Source organism: Taeniopygia guttata, chromosome 2 (genome assembly GCF_048771995.1).
Source record: "Taeniopygia guttata chromosome 2, bTaeGut7.mat, whole genome shotgun sequence".
NCBI lineage: Eukaryota > Metazoa > Chordata > Aves > Passeriformes > Estrildidae > Taeniopygia > Taeniopygia guttata.
The window spans coordinates 92,034,847-92,050,515 of record NC_133026.1 but is presented as its reverse complement, the minus strand read 5'-3'; the positions used below and the strand labels follow the sequence as shown (position 1 = coordinate 92,050,515).

At 45.3% G+C, this 15,669-nt stretch overlaps 1 protein-coding gene across 1 annotated transcript in view; it reads left to right on the top strand.

The window, feature by feature from the left end:
• The first annotated feature begins 240 nt into the window (after positions 1–240).
• PARD6G (par-6 family cell polarity regulator gamma) overlaps positions 241–15,669 on the top strand; it is a 66,074-nt gene continuing 50,645 nt past the window's right edge. The window contains exons 1-2 of the mRNA XM_030265864.4: positions 241–515; positions 13,346–13,568. Of these exons, the coding sequence (XP_030121724.1) occupies positions 444–515; positions 13,346–13,568 (295 nt within the window). The 5' untranslated portion in view covers positions 241–443. The remainder of the gene's footprint in view (positions 516–13,345; positions 13,569–15,669) is intronic.

Here is a 15,669-nt window from a genome sequence, read left to right as displayed (position 1 = left end):
CTCCGAGCGCTGGGGGGCACCCGGGGAGCGGGTGCGCTTCGTGCGCGGCTGCGGCAGCGGGGCCCGCCAGCCGCCCGGGACGCCGCTTCCCGCACCAACCCCTGCCGCGCCGGAGCCCCGCGGCCACCGAGGAGGGGCGTGTCCGGGCCGAGCGGGGGCGTGCCCGGGCCGAGTCCGGGGCTGTCGGGGGCGTGTCCGGGGCTGTCCGGGGCGTGTCCCGCCGGCCCGAGGCGCCCGCCCGCCGCCGGCCCAGCCGGAGCGCGAGCCCCGCGCGGATCGCTGCGGCCGCCGCCGCCGCTGCCGTTGGCGCGCGCGCGCGCCGGGAACAAAGTGGCCGCGGGAGCGGAGCGCGCGGCGCGAGCGGGGCCGGCGGCTCGTGCGGGCGGCCCGGGGGGCGCGCGGGAGGCGGCGGCGCGGGAAGGGGAGGCAGCGGGGCCGGGAAGATGAACCGGAGTTTCAACAAATCTCAGACTCTGCGGTATCTGGAGTGCAGCGCGGTGGAAGTGAAGAGTAAGGTGAGCAGACCGCGGCGCGGCCTCGGCCGGGAGCGCTCCTGCCCGGTGGTGCTCTCGAAAATGAATGGAGCCCCCCGCCCCCTTCCCCCGTGTCTCTCCTCCCCGCCCGGTGCGGCCGGAGCCGAGTCCCAGGCTTAGCCCGCAGAGCGGGACGGGCTGGCGGCGGCTGCGGAGAGGCGGGATCAGCGCTCCGGGCGCAGCTCCCGGCGAGCCGCCCCTGCCCGGCCGAGGCGGCGGCGCGACCCTCCCCGCCCGCCCCCGGCGCGGCGCCCGCCGCTCCCGCTCCGTCTTTTGTTCCGCCGCGGGGACTCCGGCGGTAACTTTGTGGGGCGGCTCGGGAAGCGCCGCCGGCCTCGCCTGGCGGGCGGGCCGGGGCTCGGCCCGGGGGCACCGGGAGGCGCGGCGGCGGTGCCGCTCCCGCCCCGCCCCGGGGCGTTTCAGCCCCCGGTGCTCCGACCGGCTCCCGGTAGGCGGGATGGGCGCCCCGACGCGTTCTGCGGAGAGGAGCGGGAGGGAGAGGGGCCGGGTCTCCCCGCCGGCGCTGCCGTAGGTGCGAGCCGCAGGAGCCGGAGGGAGACCTGCGGGAAGCTTCCCCGTCCTGCGGCGGCTGTGCCGGGATGCCGGCACCGGCATCGGCTTGTGCACGCTGGCGGGGCTGGGGAAGGAGCCGGGATCGGCGGGGCTGCCGGGGCTGGCCGCCGCCAAGGACGGTGTCGGGTGGCTCTGCCTGACGCTGGTCGTGCTCAGCTCTCCTCAGGAGGCTTTGGTCGCTCTCGGTTGAACCAGCGCATCAAAATCTTGCCTCTGAGGGCAAAAATAAGTAGCATTTAAGCAAAACTGTGAAATCTCCCCGAAAGCCCATGTTTTATACGCATGTAACAGGCAATGTGTAAGTGATGCATAAGTTGAAAAGAGTATGGATAACCTTTCCCGGAGTCCCTGATCACCTGCTGAGATGGTGTTGGAGGCGATGTCTTTGGGATCCTCTGCTTGGTGCTGCTCAATTTTGTCCATTTTTGCTGTTAAAATTGGTGTTCAGATCAAATGGCCTTGAGCAACACATAGAGCAGAGATGGATTCAGTGGGAGAAGTACCTTTTATCCAAGGGAGCCTCCAATCATTTCTAAACATGGCACCTGAAATGTGGGTTCAGGCCCTTATTTCCTAACCTGCTGCTGCCAATTGAAAGGGCTCAACTGGCCTAGAAGGTTTCATTCTGCTTCCATAGCTGGAAAGTGTTGGTTCAGCTTGTACTGGTTCTGAGATGTAACTTACCCACAACATTCCTTGTGGCTCCCAAATGCTCCAGATCCTGTCTTTTGAATTATACCCCTTACATTCTGTGAGTGTTAAACTAAAGCCTTGACCACATATGAGAATTTTTAAGTTCATCCTCTCTCTTCTACTTCAATATTGCCATAGCTTAAGTTTGTTCTATTAACAATTAAAAAGCAACCTTATAATAACAAACTCATAGCTTCCCTTACAGCTGCAGGAATTCTGTAAGTGAATCCTGCCTGGTTCTATAGACACAGAATGATATATAGGGAGATTGTAAGCCTGGGAATGATTGCCGATTTTTGGAGGGAAGGAAAATAAACTTGCATGGGTGGGACTAAAGGCCTTCCGTAGTTCAGGGTTGTTACTGCTGATGGTCCAGAAATTAGTATGGAGAACTCCACTGCATTGGAAGAACTTAAAACAGAAGCTAAATTCAAAATACCCTGTTGAGGGTCTACGCCCAGCAATGATCTGTGAACCTGCAGCGTTCAGTGGAAGCCGTGCTGCTGAATTTCCTGGTGCTGGTGAATTTTAGTGTTAGCGTGACTTGGGCACAATAACAGCCTGGCTGTTGATGTAGCAGGCTGTCAGTGCTGATGTTGCAAGATAGTTTTATTTTGCCTGTAAAGCTCGTCGGCTCCCTCTCACAGAGTTACTCTTCAGTGACCTGAAGGAGGTCCAGTTAAAAGCTCTTGGCCAATGGTACCTGGCAAGGTGCTGTATAAAAACCTTATACTTCTTACAAAAACACGGCGCTCTTGTAGGGTGGGCTGTGATGCTGGCAGCCTTGTCCCTGTGGATCACTGTGTTTCTTTGCTGTAATCATCTAGAAATACAGAGCATTGAGATTTTTTGTTTGCTTGGACTATCTGAGGCTGGGGAAACAAAAAGGTTCAGTAATGCTACTTTTGGTAGCCCTCTGTAGTCAACCTTTTAAACACTTAGTTGCTTGTGTTTTGTAAGTATGAAGCCTGTCTGGGCTTGCCTGAGAACTTGAAAGTTGAGTCTGAGAACTCATGATTTTGCAGCTATCGCCTGAGAGCACAGGCTGCCAGGTGAGCGGAGGTGGGTGCAGCTCAGCCTCTGCGCCAGGGCATGCTGCTGGCCGGGGATCAAGGGATTCTTGGTGGCTTTTCAAAGGCTGGGGAAGTGGCAGTCCGTGGGCAGGTGGAATCCCTTTTAGCAGAGGAGCTGAGTGTGAGAGAGTGCTGCTTTTACACAATGGTGTGAAACAGCTTTTCTCCTCTGAAGATTGAGTTTGATCAGAAGGAGCTCAGGGAAAAAAATGGTTGTGGGGTGTTGGATGGGAGATTGTTTGCAGATGCTGGGGTTTTGATATCCCTGCCTCTGTTATGATAACCAGGTGGTTCCTTCCTTAAGGATAAAGCAGCATCCTGCTGGTGTCTTGCATTAGTCACAATTCAGAAATGGCTCCTGTGAAATCTGATTTTTCTGGATTTTCTCAATTTTTTTCATTTTCTCCAAAAACAAATTCTTGAAAGTCAGTTTTTGCCCTTGATTATTGAAAAGGGAGAGTTTGTCAGCACTAAGTACTATGCTGGGTAAGATACTTCTCTGGAAATTCCTAAGTATCCTTAAGTTATAAGGTTCTTGATGTGTGCCAGAGGGTTGTTAAAAACAATGAGTGTGTGTATCTATGTGTTGGAAGGGGTGGCGGGGGAGGAGAAGGAGGGAGCATATTGATGGCTGAACTCATTCCAGTTTTCAGGATCCTTCTTATGCCATCGGGCCAAAACCTGCAGGCGGTATTCCTCTTTTTTGTCCAGTAGGCCTGTGTGGTTTGTGGATGATCGGATTTCTGCGGGTCTGAACCAGGCTGTAGCTCTGCTGAACCTAGCCTGACCCATCACCGCTGCTGGGAACGTGGCCCAAAGCATGCTTCAGCTCACAGTTCTTGTGTTGGTGGATTTTTCATGACTGTGACTTCATTGGGGGGACACTGTCAGTGATAGATTCTATGGCTCCTTCATTGCAGAAGGATGAGCTTTGTGGCACTGTGTTGTAGCTTTTGGATTATGCCAGGTCACTTTTTCTCTGGATTACTGTAAGGTGCTACAAAAGCCTAATGGGTCTCTGTGCTGCAGCAAATACTGAAGGGGGAAACCCACTGCCATCTGTTCACACCTCTGTTTCAGACATGGCAGTGGTGGAAATTGCTGCAGTCCTCTTCTTTAAGAAGTCCCCTTCTGTCCTGCTCTCTGCTTTTTCCCTTCCTCACCCTCATCCTCAGAGAGCTGGCCTTAAAATCAAAACACTTTGAAGCTTATTGCTAGATAGAAAAGAGGAAGGGTAAAGAGAAACCTGCTTAGAAGTTGTCATAAGAAAATATTAATTTAATTGTAATTATACCTTAGACCTTCTATCCTGTCTTTCACGACAAAATAAATTAGAAGCTCAGTTCTTATCTAGGTGTTGTCTCTGTAGCTAGGATTAAATGTTTCAGCCCTTTTAGACAGGATCTGAAAACACATTATCTTGCTGGTTTAAAACAACTGTGTATTCTCATGTGCCTAGTACTCACTGCCTCCTTTTCTCTGTTGGGTGACAAGTAAAGTATCTGTCCCCTCTCAAGAAGCTGCCTCTTAATCTCTGAAAAAGGTTTCCAGATGACCCTTTCTCTCCCCTTTTTTCCCCTTTTACCAAGAGCTCCAGTGCCTGCAATGTGTGGGGCTTTTTGTGTTTGTTTTGTTTGGGATCTTGTGGCCACAGGCAGAGTTCTTAACCTATTTTTCATTTTCTGTCTTTAGCTTTACAGAGAGGTTACAGGCTTCTTTGCCCGTGAATATAAGCCTACAGAAGAACAAATGCTTTTCAAATAGGAATTCCTACATTAGTGTTGGAACGTCTCTTGAATTATAACTCCATGTAGCCAATCTTCTTTTGTCTTGCTCTGAGTGAAAGGAGATTTTGCTTTTTGTTCCCTTGAATACTATACGCAGTTTTTCAAATGGGAGGGTAACTGTCAGCCCAAATGTGTATTTCTTTTCCAATCTCTTAGATATTTTGGAACAGTAGAAGTAGAAGCTTGCCTCGGGCCTTTAAATGATAGCACTTTGAATTGTTTGTGAAAGTGTATGTTGGAGTTTTTTTTACTTTGAAACTGACAGGTCCATGTTTCTGGCTTAAAAGCAGCAGAGTACTGTTTTTCTGTTACTACTATATGAATTCCTGTGAACTGTATGTACTAGTAAGAATAAACTTTCATGATTTCAAAGTTGGCTAAATGTACTCATCGTTCCCTGATAAAAGTGCTTTGCAGAAGAACCCTTTGTTGATGAACCCTCTCAGACAATGGAACTTTTGACAGTGGCTGAGGACTGTAAAAGCACCTGACTCACGTGCTGACTGGCACATTTCTGCCTTATTAATAGTGACATGTTTTCTTGCATTGCACTTGATTTACAAATAACGTGACTAACATCCTACTACTATAAACAAACCCATCAAGATAAACAGGACCAGTTAATTGTAACCATATTTTTTAATACTCTCCTTTCCTATCCTGTTTTGACTCTCATTAAATGTTGGTGTTTAGATGGATGCCGCAAATGGATTATTAATAAATGTTCATTCATTTTCTGATGTGTCCTGAGTAGACGTGATACTGTTACAGTGTTCAAAGACAAAAAGCATATTTGGGATCAGCTATGCTCCATGCGCCTATGAAGTCACTAGCAGCTGAAATACTGTTTTGGTCTGAGGCACGTGTAGCAGTCACTGCTTTAGCAAGCCTACCCAGCTGCCAGATAGATGTAGCATTCAAACAGCTTGTGGGTGCTTTGTCCTGCTCACGTGTTGTCCCCCTTTCTTAAAAGAAATGTGCCTGTGTTGTTACATAAAGATTGATGGTTTAAACCTTTGGCATCTTCCTCCCTGCCGATGTTGCTGGTATTGCATGACTGTTGCTGAACACGACTGTTCAGCTATGGCAGTGTATATATACCCATTGTGTATTTGAAATGTGTAAAGTGTAACATCAAGCAGTGTAAAATTGCAGCAATAGCAGAAAGAGCAAGCTTACTTTTAATAGCCCCCTCTACAGAGATTTTAATGGTCTGGTTCTGCACTGTCTGGTGTTAACTGACAGAGGTCTACAAATGGTGTTTTCCAGCCTTGTGTGCTTTGATTTCACTCTAACCCTGAAGCTGTACAGGCCTTCTGAAGGTTTAAGAAAAGTTTTCCATGTGTAGCACACTTCAAAATAGATCAAAAAGCAGCGCTCTTTTTAAATGCTACAGAATGTTAAAACAGACTTTAAGTCTGCTTAAAGTTTTTAAGCAGTACTTTAGATTCTTCCAAGTTAAGGTCATACTTGTCATACCTGGCATAAAACTAAAATAAGTGCAGTAAAAATCTTTGTAACCATCTGATTTAACTTCTGTTTTTGAGCTTGAAAACATATTTGATTATATGCAAACCAAATGTGGCACGGACTCAGAAAACCACAATGCTTCCCCCTCTCAAATGAAGACAGTGTGCCACAGTAATAGCAACTTGAGACAGTCTGGATTGTTGCAAAACATGTCAAGAGAAAGAGACTGAAAATATTAATCTCTTAAGAAGTGTTGCCTCTGTTTCTTTGCCTCCCAGTTTGCTGGGCTTTTCACAGTAGGTATTGTGCTTATTCTGATGTGCTAAATAGCACCCACTAAACTCCTGGTTCCTCTCTCATTGCAGACAAATCTTTGTTCTTCACAGTAGGATATCTTTCTGAAGTGATCATACCTAGTAACCCTAAGTCTGTCTGCTAGGTGCCATGAGAGAAAGTGACCACAGCTTCCAGCTGAGCCACGACAGTGGGTCCTGTGCATGCCTGCTGCCCTTCACTGATGAGAGGCCAAACCTTTCAGCTGAAATTGTGGTACAGACAAGTCATTTTAGGATGGTTCTATTCAGGTGACAGCTGCAACAAGCACCAACACAGCGTAACTCACTTCTGTGACGTGTACTCTGGCACTGTGGGAGCAGTAGTGCCTCTAGGAGATACAGGGAATGCTGGAACATTGCTTTGAGCTACCTGGTGTCACAGAGCATGCTGTGGTGGGAGGATATGCTCTGGTGCTCAGATTTGATGTAGTTTCAGGTCTGTCTTGTCACAGAAAGTTGGTAGTTCCTCCAACAATGTTCCTGAAGGGAGTATATTGGTATGGGTACCAGCTGTGCTAACTGGATGGATGGCACTGACCAGAAGGCTGCCATCTTGTGTTCCAGTATTCCCGTGATTTCCCATTCTTGTTCCTGCCTCCAGCTTCTCTCCTGTTTGTAATACTTTTTAGTCTAGTAACTTGGGAATTTTTGATCTGCTTAAAACTTTGTCCAGCCTGTTTGTTTGTCTTATGTGAGTAGTCTTCTCAAATTTAGTCTCACCACACTGAAACAGTCCTAAAGGATACTGAACAATGGACCTTTCAACTTTAAAGAGCACCTCAGAAAATTAAATGTTGTTTACAGCCAAGTCAAAGTAATGCCTCCTGTGTGAGGTTAAAATACCTGTGGAAGCTCTGTCTAACAGGCTCCAGGAGTAGCCACCTCCAAGGAGTGCTTCAGAGGTGCAATTAATAGTGCCTTCCTTTGTGGTCCTTTATCATTCCCTTTCTGAGAGACTTCGTGTGCACTTAATCTGAGCTTTTAGGAGCCAAGAAAGGTTTTTCAAGGATTCACTACTTGCCTCTAATTACCTTTACAATGGCAGGCCATGAGTTAAAAGATTAAATGTACCTTGGGAGACGTTGCCTCCTTCTAAGTGAAGGCAAAATCTCCCTGTATGGAGGTATTCCCATTCTCACTGAAAATGACAGAAGTTCATTTAAGCAGAAATGGCTGGTGTGGTGCACCAGCCCCAGGGCCACCCAGCCTTGTGCCATCCCTCCTGCTTCCTCTCTGCACAGCTGTTCCCAGTCCCCGTTCAGGTCTGGCCTGGGATGTGCGTGCATCTGCATCAAATTACTTCTCTGCAGCTGTTGCTGGCACTGAGCTCATGGGGAAGCCTCTGGCGGCAGCTAAAAAGGTCTTAAATAAGTTTGCAACCAGCCAGAGCCCTTACTGGTTGTAGGTTTCCTGTATCCATGTAGATACCTCTCAGTAAATGTTCTGAAAGTGGTTTGCTCTTGCTGGAGACCTGTAGTAGGGCAGGGCTGCCTTTCTGCAGGAAGCTAGGCTCACAGGGTTATCACAGTGTTCACAAGACCCGACTGCTTTGTCCCTCTGGGTGGCAAGGTGCCAAATCTTCTTTTTCTCCCTCATGCTGATGGTGAAATGCCATGGATGTATGCATCCTGTGCTGTATTTGTACTTAAGCTCTGTGGTGTGTCAGAGTGTGTGTTACACAAAAATACAGGACCATCTCAGTCCACATCATTTGCAAACAGACTTTGGTTTGTTCCCAAGGGAGGGAACAAAGAGAGGCAGGGGACTAGAATTAAAAAAGGAAGATACTTCCTTTTGGAAAGGTAGACTTGGCACTTAAATCACTGATTTATTTTAAAGTCTTTGCTTTCCTGCAAACAGTTGTTTATTGAAGGAGAGTGGGGACTGGGGGTTTAAATATCAGGAGTGAGGAAGGCTGGCAGTGTTTGGAGGTAGTGCTGACAGAGACAGTAGGGAGAAAGCAGCTACATGGGTGCCCTGATAGGAGAGGAACTGCTGGAACATGGCTGGCAAAGAAAGGGTTGGTGGTTCCAAACAGGCTGAACAAATTGTTTTTGTGGATAACTATTTTCACAGACTGCCATGCAGTGGTGAGGCAAAATAAGCCATGTAGTGGTCTAGTTTTCAAAACATGTGAAATAAAGTAAGTGAGGCAGGGGAAAGGGTAACCTTGGCTTTAAGTTACCCTTGAACTGAGAGCCAGATATCTGTGAGACTGAATGTGAGGTGCATCTCAGGAGCAGAAGGCGGTCTGAGGGTGATGGAAACAGAGAGATGAGAATTTCTCTTCTGAGGAGATGCAGGAGAGAGAAAAGTGCTGTCCTGAACTGAGCCTTACAGACCCCTGGAGAGGGTTGAAGGAGTTACAAAGGTTGTTCTTTGAATTAAATGTGATGTGAAATATTGTGTCAGAGAAGCAGGAAAAAGAAAGGGAACCACTGATGTTTCTTTGGTAAGAGCAAATATTCTAAACATTTAAGATACTAAAGTATGGCTGTGTGTCTCTGGGAGAGTAAAAGGGCGGAATAGAAGGAAGGAAGGTAGAAGTATGGCATGGTTTCAATCAGGAAAAAAGTTTGGGGCTGAAGGTGGTGAAACTGTGTCCCTGATGGGATTTCTATGCAGGGCCAACAGAAGAGAAGCTGTCTTGCTCTTGTGACTTTCTCTTGAAAGAAATAGTGAGATTTGAGAGGGCATGAAGTCTCACACTTTCCACTAGCTCAGTCATTTTAGTGAAGCAGAGCTGGTCTGGAGCAAGCCATTGAAGAGAGAACTTGTTGAAGAGAACATCTGCTTGCTTGGTGGCTTCTTGCCACTAGTGACAGCCTCTCTGAGGCTGGGAGCAGAGCCAGAGAATGCTGTGTGAGCTGGGAAAGGTGTAACTGGGGGAGAAAAAGGAAACAAAGAAACAGAAACATGAATGTGACAGCAGAGCTCTGAAGTTCCAGGTGAAGTCAGCAAGCACAAAACCATTTACATTCTCTTCTCTCCTCCTTTCTTGCCCTCTGCTCATTTTTACTGATAAAGCATCCCTGATTAGGTCTTCCCAGTTTTGAAAATCTCACATGCAAGCAGAAATTACAGTCTATGCAAGGATGAAAGTGTTTAGCTTTCTTTCTGTTCTTGATTTTTTGACTTCATGAGAGAAGTAGGTGGCTAATGTAACTCATGTTTATTGCTAAATGTTGCTCTTTGATGTCTTCTTATTACAATAGCCTGATTTCAAAGCCAGCAATAAACTAGAAGGATGGCACCTCATAAACATAGGGCTTCATTTTTGGCCCTGTAAACATCTTGAAACTTAAAATTTAAAGAAAAAAAAAGGAGTTGCTCTCTTTTGTTTGCAAATAACTCCTTCATTTCACAAAACAACAGCTCTCTAAGTAAACAAACCTCAAAATCCTGCTCCCTCATCTCCTCTGGCCTCTTGTACCCTTTAGCCAGAAAATAAAAAAAAAACCAAAGAAAGCAGTTGATTGCTCTTGATCAGCCTGTGTAAGTTTTTTACACAGCTAGCTGTGTCTTCACAACTTTTATCAGAACACTTTTCTGGGCATCTGTTTGTATTCTGGGTTCATGCCTGATGTGTTGCATTTTGTTGTGTGCTTTTTGTCATCAAACTACAGACAACAAATACTCTGATTGGCTGATACTTTGAGGAACTTGGGGCAGAGGTTATTTTTGTGAAACAAAATGTACAGTTGCTTCTAAGTTGTTTTTATCAGTCATAATCAGTCATAATATGTTTTTATCAGTCATAATAAGAATGATTAGACTCTGTCAGACTAAATTTTTTTTAAGTTCCCTGTGTTCCTCCTGTCCTCTGACTTCTGCAATACTGGATGTAGTATTTGCATTAGTTAAATAGGCCTGAGTAATTTACTTCATTATGGAAAACTAATCTGCTTGTTAAAGCTGTTAGTTTATCAAACAGTGAAATACAGCATTGTTCTGGCAGAGACTTTGTGTCCTTGTGTATCTTTCTGTGAAGGGATATGATAAGATTAACTCTGTGGCTTAGAGAAGCAGATCAGTCATTTTGGCTATCAGAATTTCTAGTTTCTGTAAGATACACGGTGGATGGTATTTTGAAATCCTGGCTGAATACAATGCAGAGCACCCAGTCTCCAAGCTGAGTGGCACTGCAAACCCCATTATTACTGCCATACTCTATATCAGCCTCATTAGGGGGATGATGAATGAGCTGAAGCAGTTTTTTTCCCTCTTCTGAAAAGACCTGCTGACAATGGTTGCTGCCTGTATATATGCACAGGGAGGATAAACCAGCTAAACTGTTACTACAGCAATACTAACCTTTTAACAAAAAGAAAGACATTCTCATTATCTGCTTAAATCTCTTGACTCTTCCCTTCTTCTCTACAGAATCCCCTTCTAGCTTCCTTGCCTTAAAAAGCTGGATCATGGAGAAAGCACAAGTGAAGTCTTTTGCATTTGTTTACTATTGTGCTATTCCCAGGCAAATGAAATGGACTCTTGGGCTTTCCTAAGGCTGAACATGTGAACAAGGCAATTTGACTGGGCAGCATTCCTGTCAGAACTCAGTGCCCCAAGCCTGCAGTGGCATTCCCACATGTCAGACTCCACTGATCAGTAGTTTCCAGTGTGCGTGCAGGGGCTAGGCTGGGAGGCTTGGCCCTTTTGCTGTCTGTCTTCTCAGGTGGCAACTTAAGCTGAGCTTTGGGTCATACCAGCCCAGGGCAAGTAACCATAGTTCTCTCCTCTGTCCTTTTCCATGTCACTTACCTGCTGGGTGCAATGTCCTGAGCTCTGCCTCAGCTGGGTTGGGCAGAGCAGCATGGATTACCCTCAGCAGACCATGGGTCCAAGGGGACTGTGTAGAGTGGGTGTTGTACTGCCTGGGGTAAGACTGAGAGCAGCTGCTTCCTCCACAGTACTATGTGTGCTGTCCAGTAAACAAATGCTCACTGGGATTGGCATCTGAGTACCCTGGGACTTTGGCTAAGTGAATCCTAAGGAATCCTGGCATCCTGTTCAGGTGTGCAGAACGGGAGATGCAACTCTAAGCAAAACCTACAAAGGTCTTGTTCCTTCCCCTTTAGTTTGTCATGTTGATAGGTGTTAAACTTGACATTTGAAGATGGCTTTTTCTAGCTTGAATCTAAGAAAAAGAAAACTTTAGGATACTTTTTAAATAAAAAGACTTAAGCTTTTTCTTTTTGGTTGAAGTGTGTCCACAGAAGTAAGTTACTACTCAGATTTTTCTGGAGAGGAGCAGGGGGTGGAGGACAAATGAGGACTTTTTTTCCTCCATTGGAACCATCTGTGGTTTGTTCGCTTTGTGTGCATTTGGATGGGCACTCTGAAATCCAAACTGGAACTAGCAGTTAATATTACAAACAAGCAGCATAATTTGACTAAACAAGCTTTCAGATGATCACAAATAGGCTTTGATGCTCAAGAGTGGGATTTTCATAACTGCGGAAGTAATTTGAGAACATGCTTGTGCCCAAAGCCAGTAGGGTTATGTTGGCTTTTTTTTTTTCCTTTTTGCTTGAAGATGATTATGGTGGTGATTCATACTTTTGTTAGTCTCAGCAGAAGAGTGGCTTGCATGTATAGTTGATTTAACAGCTGAGAACCTCTAAGCAAGTCATTCTCCATTTTGAGGAAGAATTTGTCTAGAGAAGATTCTCCCCCTTCTTATTTCTTTTGTGTGCTTGTTAGTTTTATGTCTTTGGTTTCTAGCCCTGGTATTGGCTGACTTTGCAAATAAGAACTTCCATGAGGTCCTAGTTACAGCCTTACTTGTTCTTGGAGTTTCTGTCTTCGTTTCCTTGCTTTCAGGAATGAGTTAGGATGGCTTTAGAGGTTCGGTTGATGAACAGTAGTTTACTCATACTATTCAATCTGAAATATTAAATTAAATGTACCAGAAAGGTGATTTAAGCTGTTTAGTCTAACTAGATGCCTATTTTCGTTATTGTAATTTCCTTAAACAGAGGATCAAATTCATCCCTCTGGTTCTTAACAGCATATTTTGTTTCTAATACCAGAAATAAGGACTATTGAAATCTTCTTCTCAGTCACTTTTACTGACTTAGAACAGCCTCATGGATTTATAACATTTTCTGTTGTCTTGTGCCAAATCACACCCTCCTACCCCTGCTATTTTTTTTTTTTTTTGACAAGCACTTAATGGTCTGTAAAGCTTTAAAAATAAAAACCAGTGGAGTGACAGAAAAATTAAAGCCATGAAAAGTAACTTTTCTTCTGCTGCATGGATTGCCAGGAAATTCAGGGGTCATGTATGAGTGTATTTTCTAATAACAAGCTGTGTGCTCACATACCATGCTTCTTTAAAGGTCTTGTGGTTGGGATCCCAGTGGTATTGATGGGAAACGTGCAAAGAATTTTTATAAGGTTGTTTGAATAGCTGAGTAACTTTTGAAAGCAGTAGAGTGAATACTTCTGCTTTGGAAAGGAATGGTTCTGTGGATGCTTGAGATGATGATAATGAATGATGGACCTTCAAAGTTAAGTCCTACAAATACAGTTATCCTCTAGAGGATTTAATGAAAACTTAAGATTTTTAAAATTATTTCTTTTAACACAGAACACTTGGGTGTACCTGTGATGATTTGGTCGCCATGGCTGTGTTCTGATGGTAGGACCTAAAAGGCCACTAGTAGACTTGTAAGCCACAACATGTGACTGTGTTCACCACAGAATAGGTTTGAGTAGTAGAAGTTGGACTTGATCTCAGAAGTCTTTTCCAATGATTGATCCTGTGGTTCTCTAATTCTGTGAAGAGAGGTGATCTATACCTTGTTCAAATGACAAACTGGAGCGTTGGCCTGTGGTGACACATCTGCTGATGCTCTGTTTGCTTTCTCTTGCAGTTTGGGGCAGAGTTCAGAAGGTTCTCTCTGGATCGCTACAAGCCAGGAAAGTTTGAAGACTTCTACAAACTAATTCTTCACATTCATCACATAGCCAACCTGGAAGTGATGATCAGATATGCTGATGTGCATGGAGACCTTCTCCCTATTAATAATGATGATAACTTCTTCAAGGCTGTTTCAAGTGCTCATCCACTGCTCAGGGTTTTTGTCCAAAGACAAGGTAAGATGCAGCTTCATTTCAGTGCCTCAGAGCGTGCTGCGGCAAGAGTGGATTTGTGGCACCCATTTAAAGGCTGAAATGATGTAAGAGGCATCTAGGAGCCATCTTGCTCTTCCTCACAGGCACTTCGTTGCAGCTGTCAGGAATGGCATGGCTTCATGGCAGGGAGAGGGACTGCACTGCTGCCTGTAAGGTGTTAGAAGGATACCATGCTGAGAATCTCCATGAGCGCCTTTGTTGTCTGAGGTGAACATACCTTGTGCTGCTGCTGGTATTCTGTCATCACCTGAGCATGCCAAGTGCACCATTCCACTTGGTGGAGGGAGGGGATCTTAGTACCACTACTTCACATTTAGAGATCTTATCTACCCATCTTGATAGTCAGTGTCACACCCAAGTTATTCATGCCTGTGTGTGAATGCACACAGATGTGTAGTTCTGAAAGGAAAAAAAAATTGTCACAACGACATCTTGTTTGGCTGTGTTAATCTGGAAAACAGGCAAATGATGACTTTTTTCCCACTCCTCTGTCCTTACACTAAGGAATGCTGATTCTTCCCATTTTGAATCATCAAGCAAACCTTGGGTAGAACTGCCTGAATGTCAAGATGGCATCAGGTTTAAGGCCTATGTGTTATTCTCTTTAAGGACCACGTTTGGCAGTCTCTTCAGAAGAGGATTAGCTTTTATAATAAGGTGTCTTCTCACAGAGCTCCTTAAATCCCAGGGGAACCTAACACTTGTTAACACTTCCTTCACAGGTTTTTTTCCAGCCATCTAGTGATTTATAGCACAGGGCTTTTGGAATTACAATCTCATCATCAGCAGATTCAGAAACAAGACTTGATTTGAGACTTGGAGCAGTCATGTGGCTTTTTTTGGCCTGGACTCTTGCTGTGTACTGATAAGGATTTAGCAAGAGGTTCCAACCTGCTCATTGTTGTGTGCTGGTACAGTGTGTTTGATTTGGTGTCATCAAATGCATCCAGGGCTGTGTGGCTCTTGTCTGTTCAGAGCATATTGTCTGCCACTGTTTAGATGTGATTTTTAGATGCTCAAGGAGCCAATTGAGAAAAGGGTTTAGAGCAGTTTTTTTAGTTGGTCTGTCTGTCAGGTGAGTGGAAATGTTTATGGGACAAAACTTGCCCCTCCTTTTTGTGCAGAAAGTGCAAATGTGTATCACAAATCTGATTAGGTCGTCTTGCAGTGCCTGTTAGGGCTTGTGAATGTTCATGGTGAGTGAAGCCATGAGAAATCCTTTGCATGACTTTGTCATGCCTACTTCAGTTTAAGTTTATTCATGTCTCTGAATCAGTCCTGTTAGAACACACGTCCCTGTGCTCTAGACAGACTGCTGAAACCACTGACCTAAGCCTGCACTGGGAGGCGTTTGCCTCTGAAATGCTGATCAAAGAAACAGGCAAATCCGAGAGCTGTTGTCTACATATAGAAGATATTCTTCCTCTTTTTCTAGGAGAAGTGTGCTGGTTGTTAAGGTTTCTAACTTTTAACTTTAATGGAAAAGGGCAATATTTTCTTTTTAAAAAGCTTTTCTTTTACCTGTTGCTCAGTTAAAAGAATCATGCTTACAAATGAAGGAGGACAGGCCTGTTCTTCCTCACGTGGCAAAGCCTGAAATCTTTCCCAATGCACCTTCTCCCTCTATAAAGCTGAAGGGAACAGTAAATTCTGGTTCATCCCTTTGCTTAGTGCTAACTTTCATAAGGGACTTCTGAGGTTAACATTTGAGATTCATACTTGTGGATAATTCTTACAGTCATGCTCATCTCCTTTGCTTAGACAAAGCCTTTAGAAATTTTTCCTTTCAAGAATGAAGGTGAAATGTTCATCTTTTTTTCCTTTGCTCTGCTAGGGTTATAGAACAGGGCTGGTCCTTCTGTTTGAGACCTGCACAAGAGAACAAGGTGACTAGCACCAAGGAATCATTGTGCCATTCAAGGGAATGTGGTGTGCCTGCACCCTAAATTCTGACTTCGGAGGCAGGAAATTAGCGTTACAGTGATGCTTGTAAAATATATGAGCAGTGCTCCCTTGGGATTTTGAAGGAGGCTGCAGAGCATGGGCTCTCTAGTCTGTTGGA